This window comes from Prionailurus viverrinus, chromosome A2 (assembly GCF_022837055.1).
Source record: "Prionailurus viverrinus isolate Anna chromosome A2, UM_Priviv_1.0, whole genome shotgun sequence".
NCBI lineage: Eukaryota > Metazoa > Chordata > Mammalia > Carnivora > Felidae > Prionailurus > Prionailurus viverrinus.
In genome coordinates, this window is record NC_062562.1 from 81641011 (window position 1) to 81662997 (window position 21987).

General features: G+C 41.3%; 1 protein-coding gene across 5 annotated transcripts in view; it reads left to right on the forward strand.

Annotated features, from left to right (window-relative positions):
• The window catches only part of NAPEPLD (N-acyl phosphatidylethanolamine phospholipase D), a 40012-nt gene that overhangs the window by 13988 nt on the left and 4037 nt on the right, over window positions 1–21987 (forward strand). For all 5 annotated transcript variants that reach the window (XM_047848594.1, XM_047848596.1, XM_047848597.1 and 2 more), the window contains exons 2-4: window positions 1317–1623; window positions 15826–16472; window positions 19244–19358. In XM_047848594.1, coding sequence (XP_047704550.1) covers window positions 1317–1623; window positions 15826–16472; window positions 19244–19358 — 1069 coding nt within the window. The remainder of the gene's footprint in view (window positions 1–1316; window positions 1624–15825; window positions 16473–19243; window positions 19359–21987) is intronic.

Below are 21987 nucleotides of genomic sequence, written 5' to 3' on the forward strand. Positions count from 1 at the left end.
TCAACCGACTAGCCACCCAGGCTCCCCACAAATTGTTCTTTAAAGAAGAGCATTTATATTAAAAAAAATTTTTTTTAACGTTTATTTATTTATGGGACAGAGAGAGACAGAGCATGAATGGGGGAGGGGCAGAGAGAGATGGAGAGAGGGAGGATCACAAGCAGGCTCCGCACGTCAATGCCCAGCCTCACGCGGGGCTCAAACTCATGTGAGGTCATGAGCTCAGCCGAAATCAAGAGCCGGATGCTTAACCGACTGAGCCACTCAGGCGCCCCTAAATGCATATTCTTAATATATTATCACTTCTATGTATCTGGAGTCCTATATAGATCAAAATCAAGGATTTCGCTTCCTTGAGTCTGGGGGCAGTGGTGGTGGTAGTGGGAATAAGGTCAGCTGCAACAGCTAGCATTTGTAGAGCTGTTACCATGTATGTATATGTGTTACATTTGTTATATACATGTTACATGCATGTTTCTAAGGGCTTCGCTTGTATTAGCTTTTTAAAACCTCTCCATAAACCTCAGAGATGGTGGTATTATCTCCATTTTATAAATGAGGAAATCGAAGCACAGAGAGGGTAGGAAACTTACCTAAGGTCACACAGCTAGGATACATACTACACTGTCTTGGCAGTTCTCAATCTGAGTTAATTCAAATTTGTATCGTTAACCACTTAAATACATGACTGAAACGTTTCTCCATTACTTATTGTTTCCTTTCCTGGGGCTTGAACTCAGTGTGCTTTTTTAGGGGCACTGGTAATTATTTTCAAAGTAAAATTATTTTTTTAAAGATTTTTTTAAGATTATTTTCAAAGTAAAAATGACCAGGCCTAGCGGAGTTCTATATAAATCACTGGAATTACTGAGTTATACTCAAGAACTAAGGCAGTCCTTCTCACTATGTATTATTAACAATAGTATTTTTAAAATTCAGGTATGAAAATGTTACACATTCAGGAAGGTGCTTTAATTCTGTAAGATATTGAAACGGAAAAATTCGTGTGTTTAAATGCTGGCTGGTGGAGTACTGCTTTCAGTTACAGCAGATATGGAATATCTAAATGGTTTGGCAAGAAAAGATAAAGCAAACATTTTTTCCTATTTAGCAAGCAGCAATTCTGGATTCAGAAGTGGTATTTTGCAGGATGAAAATTTGCGTTGACAGAGACAGAATGTTCTTGTAAATTTGAGAAAATTTTTATTAGCTAAGAAATACTGTGGATGCTGTGTAATGAGTCTTAATGCCTTTATGTTAAAGTCAGTATTCCCTCCGCCCCCCCCCCCCCCCCCCCCCGCTTTTTTGTTTTTTAGCTCTGAAAAGGACATGGATGAAAATGAAAGCAACCAATCTCTGATGACAAGCAGCCAGTATCCTAAAGAAGCAGTAAGAAAACGCCAAAATTCAGCACGGAGCTCTGTAGGAAGTGATTCTTCTAGGTTTTCCAGGAAAAGTTTCAAATTGGATTACAGACTAGAAGAAGATGTAACTAAATCAAAGAAAGGAAAGGATGGCAGATTTGTCAACCCTTGGCCAACTTGGAAAAATCTCTCTGTTCCAAATGTTCTTAGATGGCTGATAATGGAGAAAGATCACAGCAGTGTTCCGTGTTCCAAAGAGGTAGCGTTTGGTTTTTCTGGGGGGCTGCATATTTTGGGGGGCTCTTATTATCACTTAATTTTGCTGTGAATTGTATCATGACACTCAAGTTAGTTAATTGAGCTCCTTTTATATGATAAGGCATAGGGCTAAGTTCTGAGAAGAAAAAGTGAATAAGGTGTCCTCAAGTTCATAACTTATCAACAAAGTATGTATATGAATAACCACTCTGATCTGGTGGCAATTGGGGTAGGAATAGAGTGCTTTAGAAGTACAGGATGAATGGATAAATAAGATGTGATATACATACATAACACATACAGTCAGTGGAATACTACTCAGCAGTGGAAAAGAATGAAATCTTGCCATTTGCAACAACGTGGATGGAACTGGAGGGTATTATGCGAAGTGAAATAAGTCAGTCAGCGAAAGACAGGTATCATATGTGCTCACTCATGTGGAATTTGAGAAACTTAACAGAAGACCATGGGAGAAGGGAAGAAAAAAAATAGTTACAAACTGAGAGGGAGGCAAAGCATAAGAGATTCTTAAATACAAAGAACAAACTGAGGGTTGATGGGGGAGGGAAGGGGGGAATGGGCATTGAGGAGGGCACTTGTTGGGATGAGCACTGGGTGTTGTACGTAAGCGATAAGTCAAGGGAATCTACTCCCAAAGCCAAGAGCACACTGTATACTCTGTATGTTAGCCAACTTGACAATTAAAAAAAAAAGGACAGGAAAGGAAGCGGTGGATCCGAGCTGGTAGGGCTGGAGATGGCTTCTCAGAGGAGGCAATTTGATATTTGAGCCGGGCCTAAAAAGAAAAAGTATTTTGGCAGTGGTTTTCAGGTGGATGATGGCATGAACAAGGTCATGGAGGTGAGAATGTGCATGGCATGTCCCATCAAGTAGTAACCTGATGTGTGTTTGCCCAGAGTGCTTGGCTTTTCGTCCTTGGACACGGCTGCTAAAACTGTGAAAGGAATCTTCGGATAACCTTTCCAGACCTTAAACAATTGGCAGTAGGTCACGGACCTTTAAATAAATGATATTTACCTAGGGTGAAACTTTGTTTTTTTTTAAGTTTAGTTTCTTATTTTGAGACAGAGCATTCATGTGCAGGGGAGGGGCAGAGAGAGAGAGGGGAGAAAGAGAATCCCAAGTAGACTCAGTGCTGTCAGCACAGAGCCTGATACGGGGCTTGAACTCACAAACTGTGAGATCATGACCTGAGCTGAGATCAAGAGTGGGAGGCTTAACCGACTGAGCCACCCAGGTGCCCCTTTAGGATGAAACTAATTAACATTTGGCATACAGTTTATTAGATCAGTGTGATTACATTTGGCAGGGAGTGGGTGGCTCCCAATTGCAGGAGCTGTTTCTTGCCCCCTCTTTTTTCTTCTTTTCTTGCTTCTCTCTACCACCTGTCTCCTTTGGCTTCTCTTTTCTACCAACCTCTGTCCTACAAGGCTTTGGAGGAAGTGGAGAGAGAGAGAGAGAACTTGATGTTGGGAGTGAGGGACAAGATGAAAAGAGTGGGGGGCATCCTTGAAGGCTTGATCTGCAGTGGGAAAGACAACAGGGGGAGTGGCTGCTTGTGGTGGTGGTGGTAGATCCTTGGGTAAGCGTGTCTTTTTCTTTTTAAGGACATGGGATTTAAAAACGGTATTAACACTTTGATGCTAAGGAATGTTCACAGTATTAATCCTAGTTAACAGAGTTGATTAATATGATTAATGCTTTTCTGACACCTTGTTAGAATGAGGCAGGCAGGGCATTAATAGATAAAACTGTATTATGTGTTTCAGCTTTGAGGCCGGGAGGAACAAGAAGCCTCCCCCCCCCCCCCCCCGCCTTGTTTTTTCCTTCTGAAGAAGCCATATGAAGAGCAACATGGAAGGGTGTTGTGAAGAGGAGGGGTAGGGCAGGGGGCTACCTGTTTGGGGTAAATTTCCTACTGGTTTTGAGCCATAGCTTCTAAAACTGCAGAGGCAAGCAGTGGTAATTTTAGATTTCTTTCATTTCATATGGGAAGTGAGCGATCACACGAAGGCAGAAATACATCTGTGTGTTCTAAGGATTTGGAGATATTCTAGAAACTGGGTTGAATGAGAACTTGCCAGGCTAGTGGTTCTGAAGCTCTTTTCAACCCTGGCCCCTTTTGAATGTCTGATGAAAGCTGTAGACCTTATGTGGATATAAACACATTGCCTTTTACTGTAATTTCAGTGAGTTCATGGGTTCTCTCAAGCCCTTCCTCATTCATTCACTCATCCATTCATTTAGTTACTACTTATTTTTTTAACATTTTTTTAATGTTTATTTTTGAGAGAGAATGAGAGACTGAGCATAAGTGGGGGAGGGGCAGAGAGAGAGAGGGAGATACAGAATCTGAAGCTGTCAGCACAGAGCCTGACACAGGGCTCAAACCCAGGGACTGTGAGATCATGACCTGAGCCGAAGTTGGATGCTTAACTGACTGGGCCACCTAGGCACCCCTCATTTAGTTACTATTTATTGAGCACCTGCTGTGTGAGCACACAGTTCTAGGCAGTAGAGGGAGATCCTTGAACAAAGCAGAAAGACACTGTGGCATTCTTGGACCTTGGGTTCAGTGGAAAAGAGAAATAGTAAACAAATGGGTAAAATATGTATTAAAATATGACTAGTGCTTTGAAGAATAACAAAGAGAAAGGAATTAGGGTGGAGGTGGGAACTACATTCTTTAATGAAGTGTAAACTTTTTTTTTTAAAGGCAGAATTGTTTAATTGAAGTATGGTTGACATATAATATTAGTTTGAAATGTGTGACACAGTGATCTGACAGTTATATACATTACTTAGCGCTCACCATGATAAGTGTAGTTACCCTCTGTTACAGTACAAAATTATTACAGAGGGCGCCTGGTGGCTCAGTTGGTTAAGCGTCTGACTTCAGCTCAGCTCATGATCTCATGGTGCCTGAGTTCGAGCCCCACGTCATGCTCTGTGTGGACAGCTCGGAGCCTGGAGCCTTCTTCAGATTCTGTGTCTCCCTCTCTCTCTGCCCCTCCTCTGCTCATGCTCTCTCTCTCTCTAAAATAAACATTAAAAAACTTAAAAAAAATTATTATGATATTATTGACAGTATTCCCTATGTTGTACTTTACATTTCTGTGACTTAGTTTATTTTATAACTGGAAGTTTGTACCTCTCAATCCCCTTCACCCATTTCACCCAGTACCCTACACACACCCCTTCCGACAACTGCCAGTTTGTTCTCTGTGTGTAGGAGTCTTTCTTTTTTAAATTTACTTGTTACGTTTTTTAGATTCCACATAAGGTGAAATCATATGGTGTTTGTCTTTCTCTGTCTAACTTATTTCACATAACATCGTGCCCTCAAGTTATCATTCTTTTTACGTTATCATTCTTTTTTATGGAGGAGCGATATTCCATGGTGTATATATAACACATCTTCTTTAACCATTCATCCATTTTTTTTAAGCCAGGGTTTATTCTTACTTAAAACTAAGAGTCTTTAAAATACCCAAAGCCAGAAGAATTTCCAGGTTTGAGATGGTATCACAGTCAGGTGATGGCTGCTGCTTCCTCTTTTTCTAAAGCCTCAGAAGGATCCTGGGCAATTTTTCTCGAAAATGTTTCTGGTCTGAAAGCTGATGCCTAGTTTGCTTCATACATCAATCCAGTGAGGAAGAAAAGCACAGTGCCAGTAACAGTCGTCATTGCGAGAGAAACACATCTAGGTTCCCCCTCGTTTCCACATACAGCTAAGAACTAGATCAGATGCATGTTGACTTTTCTTATTTTCATATGTAACTAAAGCTCCATGTCTAATCCCTTTACATTGGCAAAATTACTAACTTTTACCAACTTTTAAATATGATAGTCTTCCACATTTTCCAGAAAACCACCCCCCAAACATGAAGAATACCTGCTTCCGATGATTGGGTCCATTCAGAATGTAATCAGATTCTGGAAATTGTTTTTGTTAGACATTGGGGGGCTAAAGTTTAGTGAAATAAAACTTCAAATTACTGTTTTGGAAGGAGACAGGATAATATACACATAGGGTTATAATTACTATATATTAGGCAGTTTATATCATTGTAACATATATCATTATAACATATTAACATATGTTAATATGTTATAATGATATAACCTGTAATTTACAGGTCTAAGTAAAATGAAAATTGGTCATTAACAAAGCTAAACCATTTAGTTGGCTAGTCAGAAAATCATTTCTTTAACTTGGACCATTTCTGATACTTGCCTTTTCTGGGCAGCATGCCAGTTCACAGGCTTCACGCCGTTGAGACGCTGTCATTGCTTTGGGTTGTTGGAAAGCTCAGTGACTTTGTCTGGTTATTGTTGATTATAGTTACCAGAGTCCAGGGCGGGGAGGGGGAAGAGACAGTTGGAGAATTTCAAAGAAGGAGGGAGGCAGAACGTCCTGAGGTTCACTGGTTGGGGGAGGCTGTCCTTACCAGTCACTACTATAGAAGTGACTAAGGGACGGTCACATTGGAGTATGACACAGACATGGAACTGAGAAAACGCATCCTGGACTGGTAGGAAAAGTGGGATACCCGGAGTCCAGAAACCAGGCTCAGGTTTAGGATACCTCACTGAGTACTTGACTTTATTTCTATCACAGATCCTCAAGGTACTTTTTTTTTGCGGGGGGGGGGGGGGGGGGGGGGCTTGTTTTGTTTTGTTTTGTTTTTTTGTCCATAAAGTTAGGATAAGACAGTTTAGTCCCTAGGATTTTGAGGTTCACATGACACATGAAAGTACTTTGAAAATATAATACACTCTTTAGATGTAAAATATGGAAGAATAGAGTGGTGCCCTTTGAAAAAAATGAAAAACATCAATTCTATTTCTGCTGTAGTATGCTAACATGTTGCTTTTTTATCTTTATAAAAATTACATGTATACAGAATTTCTAAGAAGTCATGGTGCTGAAAGGCTTATTAGACAAATACCGTTCCTCAAACCAGCCCCTGTAACCTGTCCCCCCTCTCTGGAGGCAACAGCTTACAGACCTTTAAGTTGTTTCCTTGGGAGCTTACCTTCATCTTTTATTTATTTTAACTTTATTGTAGTAAGAACACTTAACACGAGATCTACCCTCTTAACTTTTTTTTGAAAATAGTTATTTTTGAGAGAGAGCGGGGGAGGGGCAGAGAATTTCAAGCAGGCTCTGCACTGTCAGCATAGGGGCCAATGTGGGGCTCAATACTACGAACCGTGAGATCGTGACTTGAGCCAAAATCAAGAGCAGACTCTCAGCTGAGCCCCCCCAGACGCCCTACCCTCTTGAATTTTTAAGTGTGCAAAACATTATTGGTGACTGTAGGCACAGTGTTGTAACAAGCAAGTCTCTAGGGCTTATTCATCGTGCTCAACTGAAACTTTAGGCCTGGCAATAGAAACTGCACATTTCCCTCTCGTCCCAGCCTCTGGTAACCATCATTCCACTTTTTGATTCTGTGAATTTAACTACTTAGATATTAACGTGTGGAACCAAGCAGTGTTTCTGTGTTCCTTCATGTTTAGTGTCAAATCTAACTCCCTCTGTACGCCTCCCCGTCTCTCTCCCACAGGCCTGCTTGACCTCTTTGTACGCTATGGTGACTGTATCACTGTGATGAACCCAGTCATGGACCGTAGCCATGTCTCCTTTCTTAATACGCTCTTTCCCCCCGAGGTTAGCAATGCCTCATTTTTCACCTGCTTAACTTTGTATGTATTTATGACTGATTATTTCCCTCCTTCTCATTCCTTCTCAACAGCTTTCCTGAGGAGAGACTGTAAGCTGGTTTCTTAGCACTGGGTTCTTTCTGGGCTGACAGCCCTCCCGCTTCTCTGCAAGCTTCCATTCTGGAGTCTCCCTTCACCACCATCCTGGACCCCACTGCCTCTTTAGTGCTGGCTCTGTCTCCTGCACCCCACTTGTTCCTCTTTCTTGAACAGGTTCTCATTTTGGTGGAGCACCTTCTTTTTTTTTTTTTTTTTTTTTTAATGTTTGTTTATTCTGGGGACAGAGAGCTCATGGGCGGGGAAGGGGCAGAGAGGGAGGGAGGCAGAGGGTCCGAAGCAGGCTCCACGCTGACACAGAAGGCCCAGTGCTGGCCTCCAACTGACGAACTGTGAGATCGCAACCTGAGCTGAAGTTGGACACTTAACAAACTGAGCCGCCCAGGCACCCTGGTGGAGCACATTCTTAATCAGTTTCCTGAGAAAAGGGTGCATGGAAAGTCAGGTTTTTGAGAACGTGATTGTCTGAAGTATCTTTATTATAATTTTTTTTTTTTTTTTTGCCATTTTTAAGTTGTAGTTGACACACAATGTTTATTAGTTCCAGGTGTACAATACAGTGATTTGACAACTCTATATGTTATGCTGTGCTCCCATATCACTGACTGTAATACCTTACATTATACCTTTTGTTCCTGTGATTTATTCCATAACTGGAAGCCTGAATCTCCCTTTCTCCTTTACCCATTTTGCCCATCCTCCCAACCCTCTCCCCTCTGGAAACCATCAGTTTGTTCTCTGTATTTATGGGTCTGTTACTGCTTTTTGTTTGTTTATTCATTTGTTTTTTAGATTCTACATATAAAGAAATCATGTGATAGGTGGCTTTCTCTGACTTACTTAGCATAATACCCTCTGGGTTCATCCGTGTTGTAAATGGCAAGATCTCTTTCTTTTCTAAGGTTGATTAATAATCCATTATATATATATACTTAATATATATATGTATTACATATATGTACATGCATATATATAAATATAATATGTATTCTACATTTTCGTTGTCTGTTTATCGACACTTAGGTTGCTTCCATTTCTTGGCTATTGTAAATACTGCAGTAAACATAGGGGTGCATATATCTTTACAAATTCATGTTTTCATTTTCTTTGGGTATATACCCAGTAGTGGTGTTACTGGGTTGTATGATATTTCTATTTTTAATTTTTTAAACAACCTCCACACTGTTTTCCACAGTGCATCAATTTACATTGCCACCAACAGTGTATGAGCATTCTCTTTTTTCCAAATCCTTGCCAGTGTTTTTTATTTTTTCTTTCTTTCTTTTTATTTTTATTTTTTAAGTAATCTCTACAGTATGGGGCTCAAACCTACAACCCGGAGATCAAAGGTCACATGCTCCCCTGACTGAGCCAATCAGGCGCCTCTTGTTATTTCTTGTCTTTTTCACTTTAAACGTTCTCATAGATGTGAGGTGATATCTCATTGTGATTTGATTTGTATTTCCGTGACAATTAGTGATGTTGAGCATCTTTTCATGTGTCTGCTGGTATCTGTATGTCTTTGGAAAAATGTCTATTCAGATTCTCAGCCCATTTTTAAATTGGATTATTTTCTTGGTGTTGAGCTGTATTCTTACATATTTTGGATATTAACCCTTTGTCAGATATATCATTTGCAAATATCTCTTCCCATTCAATAGGTTGCCTTTTCATTTTGTTGATGGTTTTCTTCACTGTGGAAAAGCTTTGTTATTTTGGTTTAGTCCCAGTAGTGTATTTTTACTCTTCTTACCCTTGCCTGAGGAGACATATTTAGAAAAATGTTGCTAAGGCAGATGTCCAAGAGATTACTGCCTATATTTTCTTCTAGGAGTTTCATGATTTCAGGTCTCACATTTAGGTCTTTAATCCATTTTGAATTTACTTTTGTGTCTGGTGGAAGAAAGTGGTCCAGTTTCTTTCTTTTCCATGTAGCTGTCCAGTTTTTCCAACACCATTTGTTGAAGAGACTTTCTTTTCTGCATTGTATATTTTTGTCTCCTTGGTCATACATTAATTGACCATATAAGTGTGGGTTTATTTCTTCGCTCTGCTATTCTGTTCTCTTGTTTTGTGTGTCTGTTTAGTGCCAGTGCTATACCGTTGTGAGTGCTGCAGCTTTGTAGTTTATCTTGAAAGCTGTTCCCATATGTGCTGTCAAGGTGGAGGGCAAATGTTAACTGGGGGGCTCACTTGCCTCTCAGACCCAGAACATTCCGGTATTTACCCACTGTTTGGCCAGAGTAGTTAGGGACTGGCTCCTTTAAATTCTAGTTGTCCTTTTCACCCTGTTTCTGTGCCCCATGCTCCCCTCCCTCAGTACCATCCCTCCCTCCCACTGCAGTCCACAGTGAGCAGGGTGGGAGTTCCCTTCATGACTGTGTCTCCCTCTCTCTTTCTGTTTCTGTGTGGTCCCTCTTTCATTGTGCAGAAGCTGTTGGGTTGGCCCTCAGTTCTTTGGGAGGAATTGCTCTAAAAATAGGTGTAGATTTGGGATGGCCCTGGAGGAGGTAACCATTCTTGGACCAGAAATGTGTTTCTGTTCTCATTCTTATTGGTAGTATGGGTGTAGAATTTTTGTTTGGAAACCGTTTTCTCTCAGAATTTCAAAGTATTACCTCCATGACATTCTTCGTAGTATTGCTGTAGAGAAGTTCAGTGCCAGTCTTGAACCTTTGTATGCCCTGTATTTCCCCTGTAGAAACTTTGAGGATCATCTCTTTTTTTGAAACTTCTCCCAAGTTGTGTTTTACTTATTGAGCATGCTCGATGCCTCGTGATGTGAACTTTCAGATGGGAAAGTGTGTTTCTTTCAGTTCTAGGAAAAGTTGAGTATTCTTTGAAAATTTCCTTTCCTCATCCTTTTAATTTATGAAACAACTACTAATTAGGTTGTGGATCATCCAGATCAGTCCTCTGTAGTTTTCTTTTTCTTTTTCCTGTATTTCATCATTTTTTTTTTGCATTCTCGCAGATTTCCTGACAATAAATTCATTTTTAAATACTTTAGTATGTGTTTCAGAGTTTTAAGAGGTAGTGACAATGTCAAAATTTGAGATTCTTTAAAAAAAAAAAAGAAAATACAAATACCTTATGATCTTAACTATGCATAGAAATAGGACTGTGTCTAAAGATAGCATAATGTTAACAGTGGTTATAATCTCTGCAAACGGATGTATGGATGGCTACTCTTCTTTATATTTTACTGGATTTTCCAAACATTTTATGAAAGGTATTTTCTTTTATAATCAAGGAGAAGTTTAAAAATATTAAGCCATTCTGATGGATCTAGTACGCCTGCTACACATAGCATGGCAAAAATATAAAACATTACCATTGATAATTGAGGTATTTTGGTAACATCCATCTCTGTTCTGTGTTAACATAATATCGGCAAAATAAATGTGAAAAAGAAAAATAGTTTTTATTTAAATCAGAGTTGCAAAGCAAAACTGTGAATTTCCTCAGTAAAAAGATACTTTCAGTCGGAAGAAAAGGCTTAACTAAATTCTTTAAACGTAATTATTTTTAAAAACATTTTAGCAGATTTGCATCAGATCTCTCATGCGCACACATATTCTTAAAATAATTATATTATTAAGAATATGGGTTTCATTGTTTTAAAGTTAAAGAGTAAAAGTTATGCCATGGAGAAAGCTATGGTTTAATGAAAAGGTAGGGTCTTTAGAGCCAGGAAGACCTCAGTTCCACTCCTGAGTGAGCGTGCATGCGCTTGCTGTGTGCCCTGGGCCACCTTCTTAGTGACCCCTCCCCCTCCGTCTGGGTATCTGTAAAATGGCAGTGACATCTCCTTCGTTAGAGTTAGGTGACAGAACCCACCTATGGCATCTGGCAAAGAATAGTGGTTGAATGAATGTTAGGATTTTTCCCTTTCCCAAAGAAAAGTAAATATTAACTAGTATCCTGGTTAATTATGGGCCTAGGGATTTTCCCAGTTGCAGCTTTAAAAAGCAAGGCCAGCCAAGAAAGTCCTAACCTAGTAAAGAAAATGCCAAGCGAGTGCTTGGTTTCTTCAAATAAGAATTTCCCTACCCCCATCTACGTGCTTTTTTTTTTAACTTTAATAAAATCTTAAATAATAATAATCTCTGTACCCAACATGGGGCTCAAACTTAAAACCCTGAAATCAGTATTCACATGCCCTACCAACTGAGCCAACCAAGTGCCCCTCTAACTGCTTTTTCAAACTCTGATTATCAGGGGGTGCCTGGCTGGCTCATGCCAGGCGGTAGAACATGTGATTCTTGATCTCAGGGTCATGAGTTCAAGCCCCATGTTGGACATGGAGCCTGCTTTAAAAAAATTGTAAAAACACCAACTCTCATTAGGACATAAAAGTTATTTTTTCTTTTTTTTGAATCTCAGTTGTTGATTGATTATTATGGGACATAGTGTTAGAGATCAGATTCTTTAAGGTGCTCTTTTGTGATGGGCTGAGAAACCATATGGCGTGCAGAAACATGGTGTGATTGCTTAATTCAGATGTCTTGTCAGTACTTTGCTTTTTAAAAGAAAAAAAAAACAGCTTAGGTGAGCTATAATTCACATACTGTACAGCTGACCTGTTTTAAATGTACAGTTCAGTGGTTTTCAGTACACTCCGAGTTGTGCAACCATTCCCACATTTAATACATTTTCATTACCCCAAAAAGAAACCTCATGTCCTTACTCAGCAGCTCCTACTTCTCTTACCCTCCTGCATCCCCTGGAAATCACGCATCTATCTTCTGTCTCTACGGACTTGCCTCTTGTGGACATTTCATATAAATAGGATCATACAGTCTGTGGTCTTTGGTGACTGGCTTCTTTCAGCACTTTACCTGTTAATCTTCTGTTTAGAGAGCAAGGTGAGGCGGCCAGAGGTGCTCTGCTAAAGGTTTAGTCAGAAGATACCGTGGCTTTTAAAACTTAGAGCAAAGGGGCGCCTGAGTGGCTCAGTTGGTTAGGCATTCCACTTCGGCTCAGGTCATGATCTTGTGGTTCGGGAGTTTGAGCCCACATATTGGGCTCTGTGCTGACAGCTCAGAGCCTGGAGCCTGCTCTGGATTGTATGTCTCCCTCTCTCTCTGCCCCTCCCCTGCTTGCACGCACGCTCGCTCTCTCTTCAAAAATAAGCATAAATAATTTTTTTTTAATTAATAAAAAAAAGTTTAGAGCAAAAAAGAGGTGCAGCTGTTCTCAGGGAATTTTATTACAGATATTTTGATGCACTATTTAAACATGATGCTGCTTAAGATTTTTTAAATGGTTTTAATAACAATTCAAGTTCCACATTGAAAAAATGCAATTGAATGAGTTTTGACTTGTTTATATATTCATGAAAAGATCACAGGATGATGTACATCCTGTCATCTCCAATAGTTGCCTTGTATCCCTAGTAATCCATCTCTTATCCCTGGGCTGGTACTTGTGGCTTTTTTTTTTTTTTAATATGTATTAAATAGAAAATTAGGACTGACTTAGGAGTCCGTGGTGGGAGATAGTATGTGTGGAGGCCAGCGGGCTGACCTTGTGTGACTGTCATCACTATTTGTTTTCTCCTCTGTAAAGTAGCATTAGTTAACAGGAGCTGCCTGCAGTATTATGGTTGGTCCTAAATTAAACATTTTTAATGAAGTAGTTAGTATGGTGACTAACACTCCATAAATGGTAGCTCTTGTTAGTGTTATTTTGTGTTATACTAAAGTACTTGACATATTGGATGATTCATCACCATCACTACTATGTGCCTAGTGTGACGCCTAATACACGGTAGATACTCAGTTTATATTAATTCTCTCCCTTTCCCCTCATTGTTGATAAGTATACCACATGACATTTGTTATTGTTCAGTAGCCCTAACTCCTACCAACTTTGAGAACAGATCTGAAAAATTTCCACTCATTCATCCAACAGATTTTGTCGAGCACATGATGTGTTTGTCCCTGCACTGTGCATTGTGCCCCGTGGATGGTTCCAGGTTGAGTAAGACGTGCGATACATCCTGTATACGCCCATCCAGGGTTTGGGCAGAATATCCATGGATGGTGCATGAACAGAGTGGGGTGGAAGTTGAGTGGCTGGAGTGATTGTCCCGGTCTGTGGAGACTTGGTGTTGGCCCCGTGAAGGGTATGTAGTTAAAGGTCTCAAAGGGATCAGAGGGAAGGCATTTTAACCTGAGAAATGGGTTCAGTATTGTGCAGGGCTCCCGAGCTCTATCTGAGAGCAGGAATCAGTCCCAGTGTCGGTGGGACACAGCCCTGCAGGAGTTGGGTGAGACACAGCTGGAGAGGAAGACTGGGGGAGTCCACCGCAGGCTTCCTCCTGGGCCGAGGAGGGGAGTCGTGTTTTGTCAGTCAGTAGAGAGCCTGTAAAGATGTTCCAGAAAGGGAGACAGTTGTATGGTAAGTAGACTATTTTTGAGGTGGCTCTGGTGTATGGATTGAGTTTGACAGTAAGACAGTTTAGTGATCAAGGAAACGGGTAAAAATACAGAGTTGGTGCCTGATTGTTTGTCCAGGTTGTGGTTTCTTTCCCCTTCCGGAATACTTGCAGAGTGTTTACGGTGTGCCAGCTGCTCCTGATGTGGTTGGTCCCCACCACAATGAAGTGTGGGTACAATTATACTCCTTTTTCAGATGGGGAAACTAAGGGTTAGGGTGGCTTAGAGGGTGTTTGCATTGCCCTCCACCTCTGCTGCTCCTTCTCTTCCCCTGTCGGGACCCTTTTCCCATTCAGACCGTCTCTGTGACCTCAGCTTTCCTTCCCTGGCATCTCCCCCCATTCCCTCTCTTGCCTCCACCTCCCTGCGGTCCCCTTTGTTCAGTCTTTATCTGTCATGGCAGCTGTTGTGACCACGCTCCACGTCGTCATTTGCATTCCAGAATGTTTTCTCTAAACATAAATTGGGACAAATCTTTTTTTTTTTTTTTTTTTTTAAGATGCTTCCTGTCTCTGGCATTCAAGGCTTTTATTGTGTTCTCATCCTTCATAGATTGTCGCCTGTCCCCAAATGCCACTTTTGTTCCTGTTTGGCTCTTTGCCTTTGCTTGGGCATTTTCTCCACCTAAAATGACCTCCTTCCTTTTCTCTGCATCATGAACTTGTCAGTTGGTCAGGAAACTCACACAGATTACTGTGTCGCCTTAGGCGACTGGACTCTATTCCTTTTTATTGGGCTGTAGTGTGTCTTGTATTTTACATAATTATCCAATACTAGACTTGTTAAAACTGATTTGCTGCAACTTACAAAAATCCACGTAGCGGTAAAAAACAGATGAACAGAGAAGAGCAAAAGGACTCTTAGGGTAGAGAAATAAAGCCAAGTATAAAGTTAGTATAGAAACATGTGCTGTCATCCCTTGCACAATGTTGGAAGTAGCTTTTTCCCAACTTCCTGGTGCAAAGAGGGAAGCATGAACTGTTATGAGTTTTCCCAGTGGCCAGATGAATAAGGCCAGTTGCTCTGGTGAAGAGCTTTTCCTGATATTGAGGATTGAAAGAAATGTTTCTGGGGTGAGTGAGAAGGTGGGGAAGGAGGATGGAGATATACTGAGTCTTAAGTTTAGACCTCTCTCCAGTACATACACGGCCAGGTTCGTGAGGCGTCTTCCTGTAAATGACCTTGATACAGCAGTAGAGCATAATACTAAAGCACAACTTAGAAAACAGTTTTATAAAAGCCAGGACTGTGACCCTACAACAGAGCTTCTGTAAGGATAAAATGGAGAATAACCAAAGAAGTAATGCTTCTGTTTTGTTCTGGTTACTGTTTTACATCTATTTACCCCCAAAAGCAGTCACCTTCTCATAGGCAGGGACCATGTTCTGCTTTGGTTTGATCCGAAGGAGAAAACCTTACGGGTGAGGAATGAGGAGAGCCGTCCGTGACTGGGGTTTGCTCAGTGCTCTGCTTCGAGTTCTGTGTGCTCAGATTCATATCTGAGATACAGGGTCTACCAATAAATGGCTGTAAGTTTTCTTTACTCTGTCCAGGAGCCCACCCACCTGTTTCTGACACCATTTTTAGCAGCAAATGCACCAGCCAAGTAAAGGGGCAGAGTGACTGCAGCTAGGCTACAGTTTTGCTTCCAGCACTTACAGAAGAGAGCTTCTAAAATTTTAAATAAATTCAGCAATGCTTGAAGTTGCACATTTAATTTTCCCTTTGTGTACTGCATCTGGGACTAAGACGACCTGATACTGTCATGATTACTGAGTCAGATTTGGAAAGAGGTATGTATTTTCATGCAAAAGGCAAAAATAGCAAATTTATTGAATGAGGTCATTTCTCCCCAAATAGCCCTTCTCTCTATAATCAGAGTCCAAATATGTTGTGATACCTTTTATCCCCCCCACTAACAGCTGCTTTTCTCCCTTTCTTTCTGTGCATAGGAACTTGATAAAGAGCTTCCAGTGCTGAGGCCGTATTTTATCGATGACCCCGAAGAAGCTGGGGTGCGGGAAGCTGGCCTCAGAGTCACATGGCTGGGACATGCGACAGTCATGGTGGAAATGGACGAGCTCATATTTCTCACAGACCCCGTCTTTAGCTCCCGTGCGTCACCATCACAGCACATGGGTCCGAAGCGGTTCCGTCGTCCCCCGTGCACCATAGGTGAACTCCCCCCGATAGATGCTGTCCTTATCAGTCACAACCACTATGACCACCTGGACTACAATTCTGTCATTGCTCTGAATGAACGATTTGGTCAGGAGTTGCGATGGTTTGTGCCTTTGGGTCTCCTCGACTGGATGCAGAAGTGCGGCTGTGAGAATGTGATCGAGCTGGACTGGTGGGAGGAGAATTGTGTCCCCGGACACGATAAGGTCACCTTTGTCTTTACGCCTTCCCAGCACTGGTGCAAAAGGACTCTCGTGGATGACAACAAGGTTCTGTGGGGCAGCTGGTCTGTCTTGGGGCCTTGGAGCCGATTTTTTTTTGCAGGAGACACTGGCTATTGCCCTGCCTTTGAAGAGATAGGAAAAAGGTTTGGACCTTTTGACCTTGCAGCTATTCCCATCGGAGCGTATGAACCAAGGTATGTACACTTCCCAGGATGGCAGCCCTGCTATGTAATAAGTGGCTTCAACTCTGAAGTAGTTGAGTTTGTGGTCATTTGTGATCTCCTTTCTGATTTTGCTGGTGGACTTTTGGTGGTGGTGGCTGTTATTGGGGGGTGGTGGGTCAGATTCAATTAAATTTCTTTTGAAAGCGTTTCAATCATGCCATTAAGTAATTACTCAGAATCAGAAATTATATCACCCAGAAAGATGGACCAAGGTTTAAAGAATTGCCATAACCTAGCTACAAGTTGGCATTCAGTTCTGACTTAAGTTGAACCTACCAGCCAGTAATCAAACCTAGCTCACGTTCTTCACATGGAGGACATGCTACATAACTACCTTTCACTTCACATCTGGTGTGCACCTGTCCCCAGCCTGTAGCCCTCCTGTGTTTGGCAGAGAAAAGGTGAGGAAAGCTAGCAATCAGTCCCTTGCAATGGTGTTACTTCAGTCTGTACTGAAGTTAATGTGGCAGTGACCCCATGGCATGCCCCTCGCCCACAGTCAGAGCAGTTTAAAGGTCACACTCGCACTGGAGACCGAGGAGACCCAGCCCTGCCTGTGTTGTTTCATCTTGTCTAAGGAAAAGAGAAGCGACTTCAAAGATTTCAGCTAACTGGGTGACAGGAACAAGTTAAACACTAAAGTACATGCACAGATACAGAATTGTATGTATGATGGCATTTTATTTCAGCAATCCTACAAGCAGTAAAACACTAGTTCAAAAATGAATTGAGCAAATCCGATGATTAGTTTCCATCTGATTTTGTTACATGTATTTAACTTTTAAGGTTCACTAAAAACCATTTCTTCACTATCTTTATGAATGCTTGCTTCTTTCTCCCTCTTTTTTTTCTAGTTTAAGAGGCTGGACACTTTTACCTTATTTTAAAATATTATGAATCTGTAGTAGTGCTTGAACTACATTTTTCCACTATAATTCTAATGAAATCTCTCAAAACATCCTGTTTTCAAACCAATTTCATATAGTATTGATCTTTCCTCAGTATATGTTCCTACTGTATTAGAATATCTCATTTGTAATTATGAAAACTCTTCCTGTGTCACAGTATATAAAGATCATATATATGGGATGGTAGAATGTGTACGGATTAACTACACAAATTCACTCACAGAATTCCCTCTTTCTGCTGCACTGTAGCTGTCTTAAGATGGGTGAAAGCCAGGAGGGCAGAATTTGCTCTAAGAGAATTAAAGTGTGGTAGCCTCTACTGTGTAATCCATTGCTCTGGTCAGTACTGACAGGTTTAGAAATAAGGTTACCAACAACTTCAGAGTACTCTCTAAATGTGAAATGATTACGCCAAAACGGCTTTCAGTAGTAGACCTGTAACGTTCATACTTACATTATAGTATGGTCTACGTATTCCATCCAGGTCGGTTAGGAAGTTTTGTGTGTTTTGTTTCGTTTTGCTTTCAAGTAGGCTTCACACCCAGAGGAGAGTCCAATGCAGGGCTTGAATTCACGACTCTGAGATCACAACCTGAGCTGATTCAACAGTCAGATGCCTAACTCACTAAGCCAGCCAGGCACACCACCACCCCGTTTTTTTTTTATGTTTTTAAAGTAAGCTCTACACCCAATGTGGGGCTTGAACTCATGACCCTGATGTGAAGAATTGCATGCTGAGCCAGCCAGGTGCCCAGGATGTTTTTATTGTAACTTTGACACCAAAATAAAAACCTTACATTTATTTCAGGTAGACATGAAGGTGGAAAGGAAATCCCTTTGATTTGTTGTAGGAATTACAAAAAAAAAAAAAAAAAAAAAAAAAAATCAACAGAAACACCAAAAACTGTTTTGATCCTGCCCCGAATTCCGAGTGTCAGGAAATAGGGCAGAATAGTACTTCTCTAGTCTGCTGTTGAGGAGAACACAGTGGCTTTGTTCCTAGGCTCCCAGGAGGCCCAGCAGCTCCTAACAGTAAATAACAGCCCTTTAGCTGTTGGAGATGGATAGCTTTTCCATGCTGTGTTGTCTAAAATCCAGAAGCACCTGTGTCAAATCCATGTCCATGAGTCTTAACTGCAGCAGAGCTGGGAGTAACAGAGCTGAGATCCACATTCCCAGCAGCTGGTCGAGATGGGAAGGGTCCCCGTGCAGGCCACTGCCTCCTGAGCCCCACTCTTTCACAGGCATTCGGCAGCCTTACACTGTTTCCACACTCTCTTTGTTCAGTCCCCAGCGTGTACCCTGTGCTTGCTCAATCCTACGCCTCACTGTTCAGCTGTAGGATGCTCAAATAAAATCCTTGAATGGTAATTGGGTTTTTTTTGCTCCCAGTTTTTCAATTTTATACCCTAATTTTTGCTTTTTGCTTCATGTATTAAAAACGGTTTCAGCAATTTAGGTTCTTTTGAATTGCACTTTTGGTTTCTAGTCATTTATCCATTATCCAGTTTCTTTGATTCATATCAAGATTGCAAAATACCTTTTTAACGATTAAGACCTACCTTTAGAATAAATCATCAGTAAAATCAAATACACATGAAACAACATCTTACGTTTCAAAGGGGAGTTTTGCTTGAGACTTAGCTGTGGCATCACTAGGTTTGTGCAAGTAAGATTTTTGCTTTTTTTCCAGCAGGAAAGTGGGCTCAAAACAGATGTTTTTGCCTAATGTCTTACTCCTGTGCATAACCTTAAAGGTTGATTAGATGAAGCAGTAATTATAACTTAGTGCACATTTCAAAGGCCAGAATTAATAAATTGCTGTTTTATCAGGTGGTTTATGAAATACCAGCATATAGACCCAGAAGAAGCTGTAAGGATTCACATCGATGTTCAGACAAAGAAATCTGTGGCCATTCACTGGGGAACTTTTGCCTTAGCAAATGAGGTGAGTTTGTGATAAAAGTAACTTTCGTTATGTGTTTGACCTGAGAGGATCCTGGGATCAGCACACCTTGCAGTGTGTTCAGAGATCAGACAAGAATGAGAACCTGCACAGTCCTCAAATGAATCAAGGGGTAAACCACATTAGTAAAACCGTATTTATATACAGTGAAAAAAAAAAAAACAACCTCATTACACGCTGTTCTTTTGGAAGCATGGGTTTATATAACTAAAACAGGTATAATCTTGGAAAATAGAAAAATGAATCATGTCTTCCCTCTCAAGGGGGCTTTTGTTACAGCAGAAGATGTAAGCTGTGTACATAACTCTAAAATGTGTTGAAAGGACTGACTGCTTCATGGTGAAATTAAGTGCTCTCAAGAGTCACATGTTTGATTTGGAGGGATCAGGGAGGGCTTTATGGGAGAGGTGACATCTGAATGTGGCTGTGAGAAGGAATTTCAAGAGGACTAAGGGGCAGAGCATAGACTTAGAGGCAGCAAGTGAGGGGAACAGTGAGTGTATGGATGTGATGTGGAGGACAACGGGGGAAGTGAGGCTGGACAGCCTGGAATTTTCAGGAATGTTATTCATCCAGTAAACAGTGAGTGTCTGCTCTGTGCCAGGCACTGGATAAATGGTGGCTTTATTCCTAGACTGATTTTTTTCCTCAGCAAAAAACGTTTTCTCTTTTCTTGGATCTGGGGCCTGTCCTAAGTAAAAATTTAGAAGTGGATGGGCAAGGGGCACCTGGTTAGCTCAGTCGATTAAGCATCCAACTCTTGATTTCGGCTCAGGTCATGATCCCAGGGTTGTGAGATTGAGCCCCACGTTGGGCTCTGTGCTGTGTGGAGGCTGCTTAGGATTCTCTCTCCCATCTTCCCCCCACCCTGCCTTTCTTCCCCGATCTCCACTTGCAAACACTCTTTCTCAAAAGAAAAAAAAAAGTTGAACTTGGCTTCTCCTACTTTGCTTTGTGTGGCCTCTTCCACATCCCAGGGCCTCTCTGCAGGAACCCTGTGATTTCAGGCTGTTCTAGGCACTCCCTCTGCCTGATTTCTGGCCTGCCGTCTCCCTAAGTTGTATCTTTTTCTGTAGTTACACTGCCTGCCCACCCCTACTGCCCCCAGTTAGGATTCCCGTCCCATGATGCAGCAACCCCGAGCTACGCTAGGGGGAGACGGAATGGAGCAAATAAATGAATGACCACAGGGCCAGGGGAGGATGAAGGGGAACAGGAGTATGTGTGTGTATTTGAAAAGGAAATTGGATACTGCTTCCCAGTGGCATACCATACTATTCGGTGGCAATTTCTTATTCTATGTGTATATAACTGTGTATGTTCATTCCATACCCATAGATATGTATTCCATATATGACATACACAGAGCCTTAGATGAATTAATAGTATTTTTTCAAACCCATTCAAAAAGAGGAATCACGGATGACTCCCTAGGTTTTTAACTTAACGGGGAAGATGCTCATGCTCTTTACTGAGATGGGGAAGATAAGGAAAAGGTAGAAAACCTCAGACTTCATTAGTTATTCAGCTTTCAAGAATTATTCCTGTTATAAATCTAACCTCCATCTTTATTTTTTTCAACGTTTATTTATTTTTTGGGGGACAGAGAGAGACAGAGCATGAACGGGGGAGGGGCAGAGAGAGAGGGAGACACAGAATCGGAAACAGGCTCCAGGCTCTGAGCCATCAGCCCAGAGCCTGACGCGGGGCTCGAACTCCCGGACCGCGAGATCGTGACCTGGCTGAAATCGGACGCTCAACCGACTGCGCCACCCAGGCGCCCCCCCATCTTTATTTCTTAATGAAACCTACAACTCCATAAGTCCTAGCAATTTAGAATGTGTTCACATTCTGACATGAGTTGCATAAACCTGACAACTATGAATTTGTTAAATTACAAAGACCACAGAATTTTTGGATGTTTACCCTATGAGTAAACACTTTAAAATGATTTGCATAAAAGTAGTTATAATAGCTGCTTACTATAAGCTGACCAAGGATGTCCTTAACCTGGCAACACTTAAAAAAATTGTGTACATATAGCAACATCTAATTATCTAGGGATTTATGAGTCAATTTCCTACATGATGTTATGTAAGTACTAAAACTTAATGTACTCGTTTTGGTGGAAACATTTCAGGCATTACATAAGATATGCTACCTTTTAACCTATTGGAGATCATAAAACAGTGACCCTTTAAAAGGGAATTAGAGTTGTCTCAGCTGGTTGCCTAGCCCTTAATGGAATCAGAGTGTTGGGTGCTTCTTCCACCACTTAACTCTTACCTCTGATCTGCTGTCTTGCTTGATTCATAGTTGTTGTATGGCTGTGGGGCATTTTTACCTCCCTTGTGGGACTAAAGTGCTAGCATGAGCCACTTAGAAGGGTTTTTTTTTGTTTTGTTTTTTTTTGTTTTATTGAGAGAGTGAGCCAGCATGGAAGGGACAGAGAGGGAGAGAGAGAGTCCTAACCAGACTCAACGCTGTCAGTGCAGAGCCTGACTCGGGGCTCAATCCCACAAACCCTGAGATCATGACCTGAGCTGAAATCAAGTCAGATGCTTAACCGACTGAGCCATCCAAGTGCTCCACAGCTTTTCTAATTGAAATT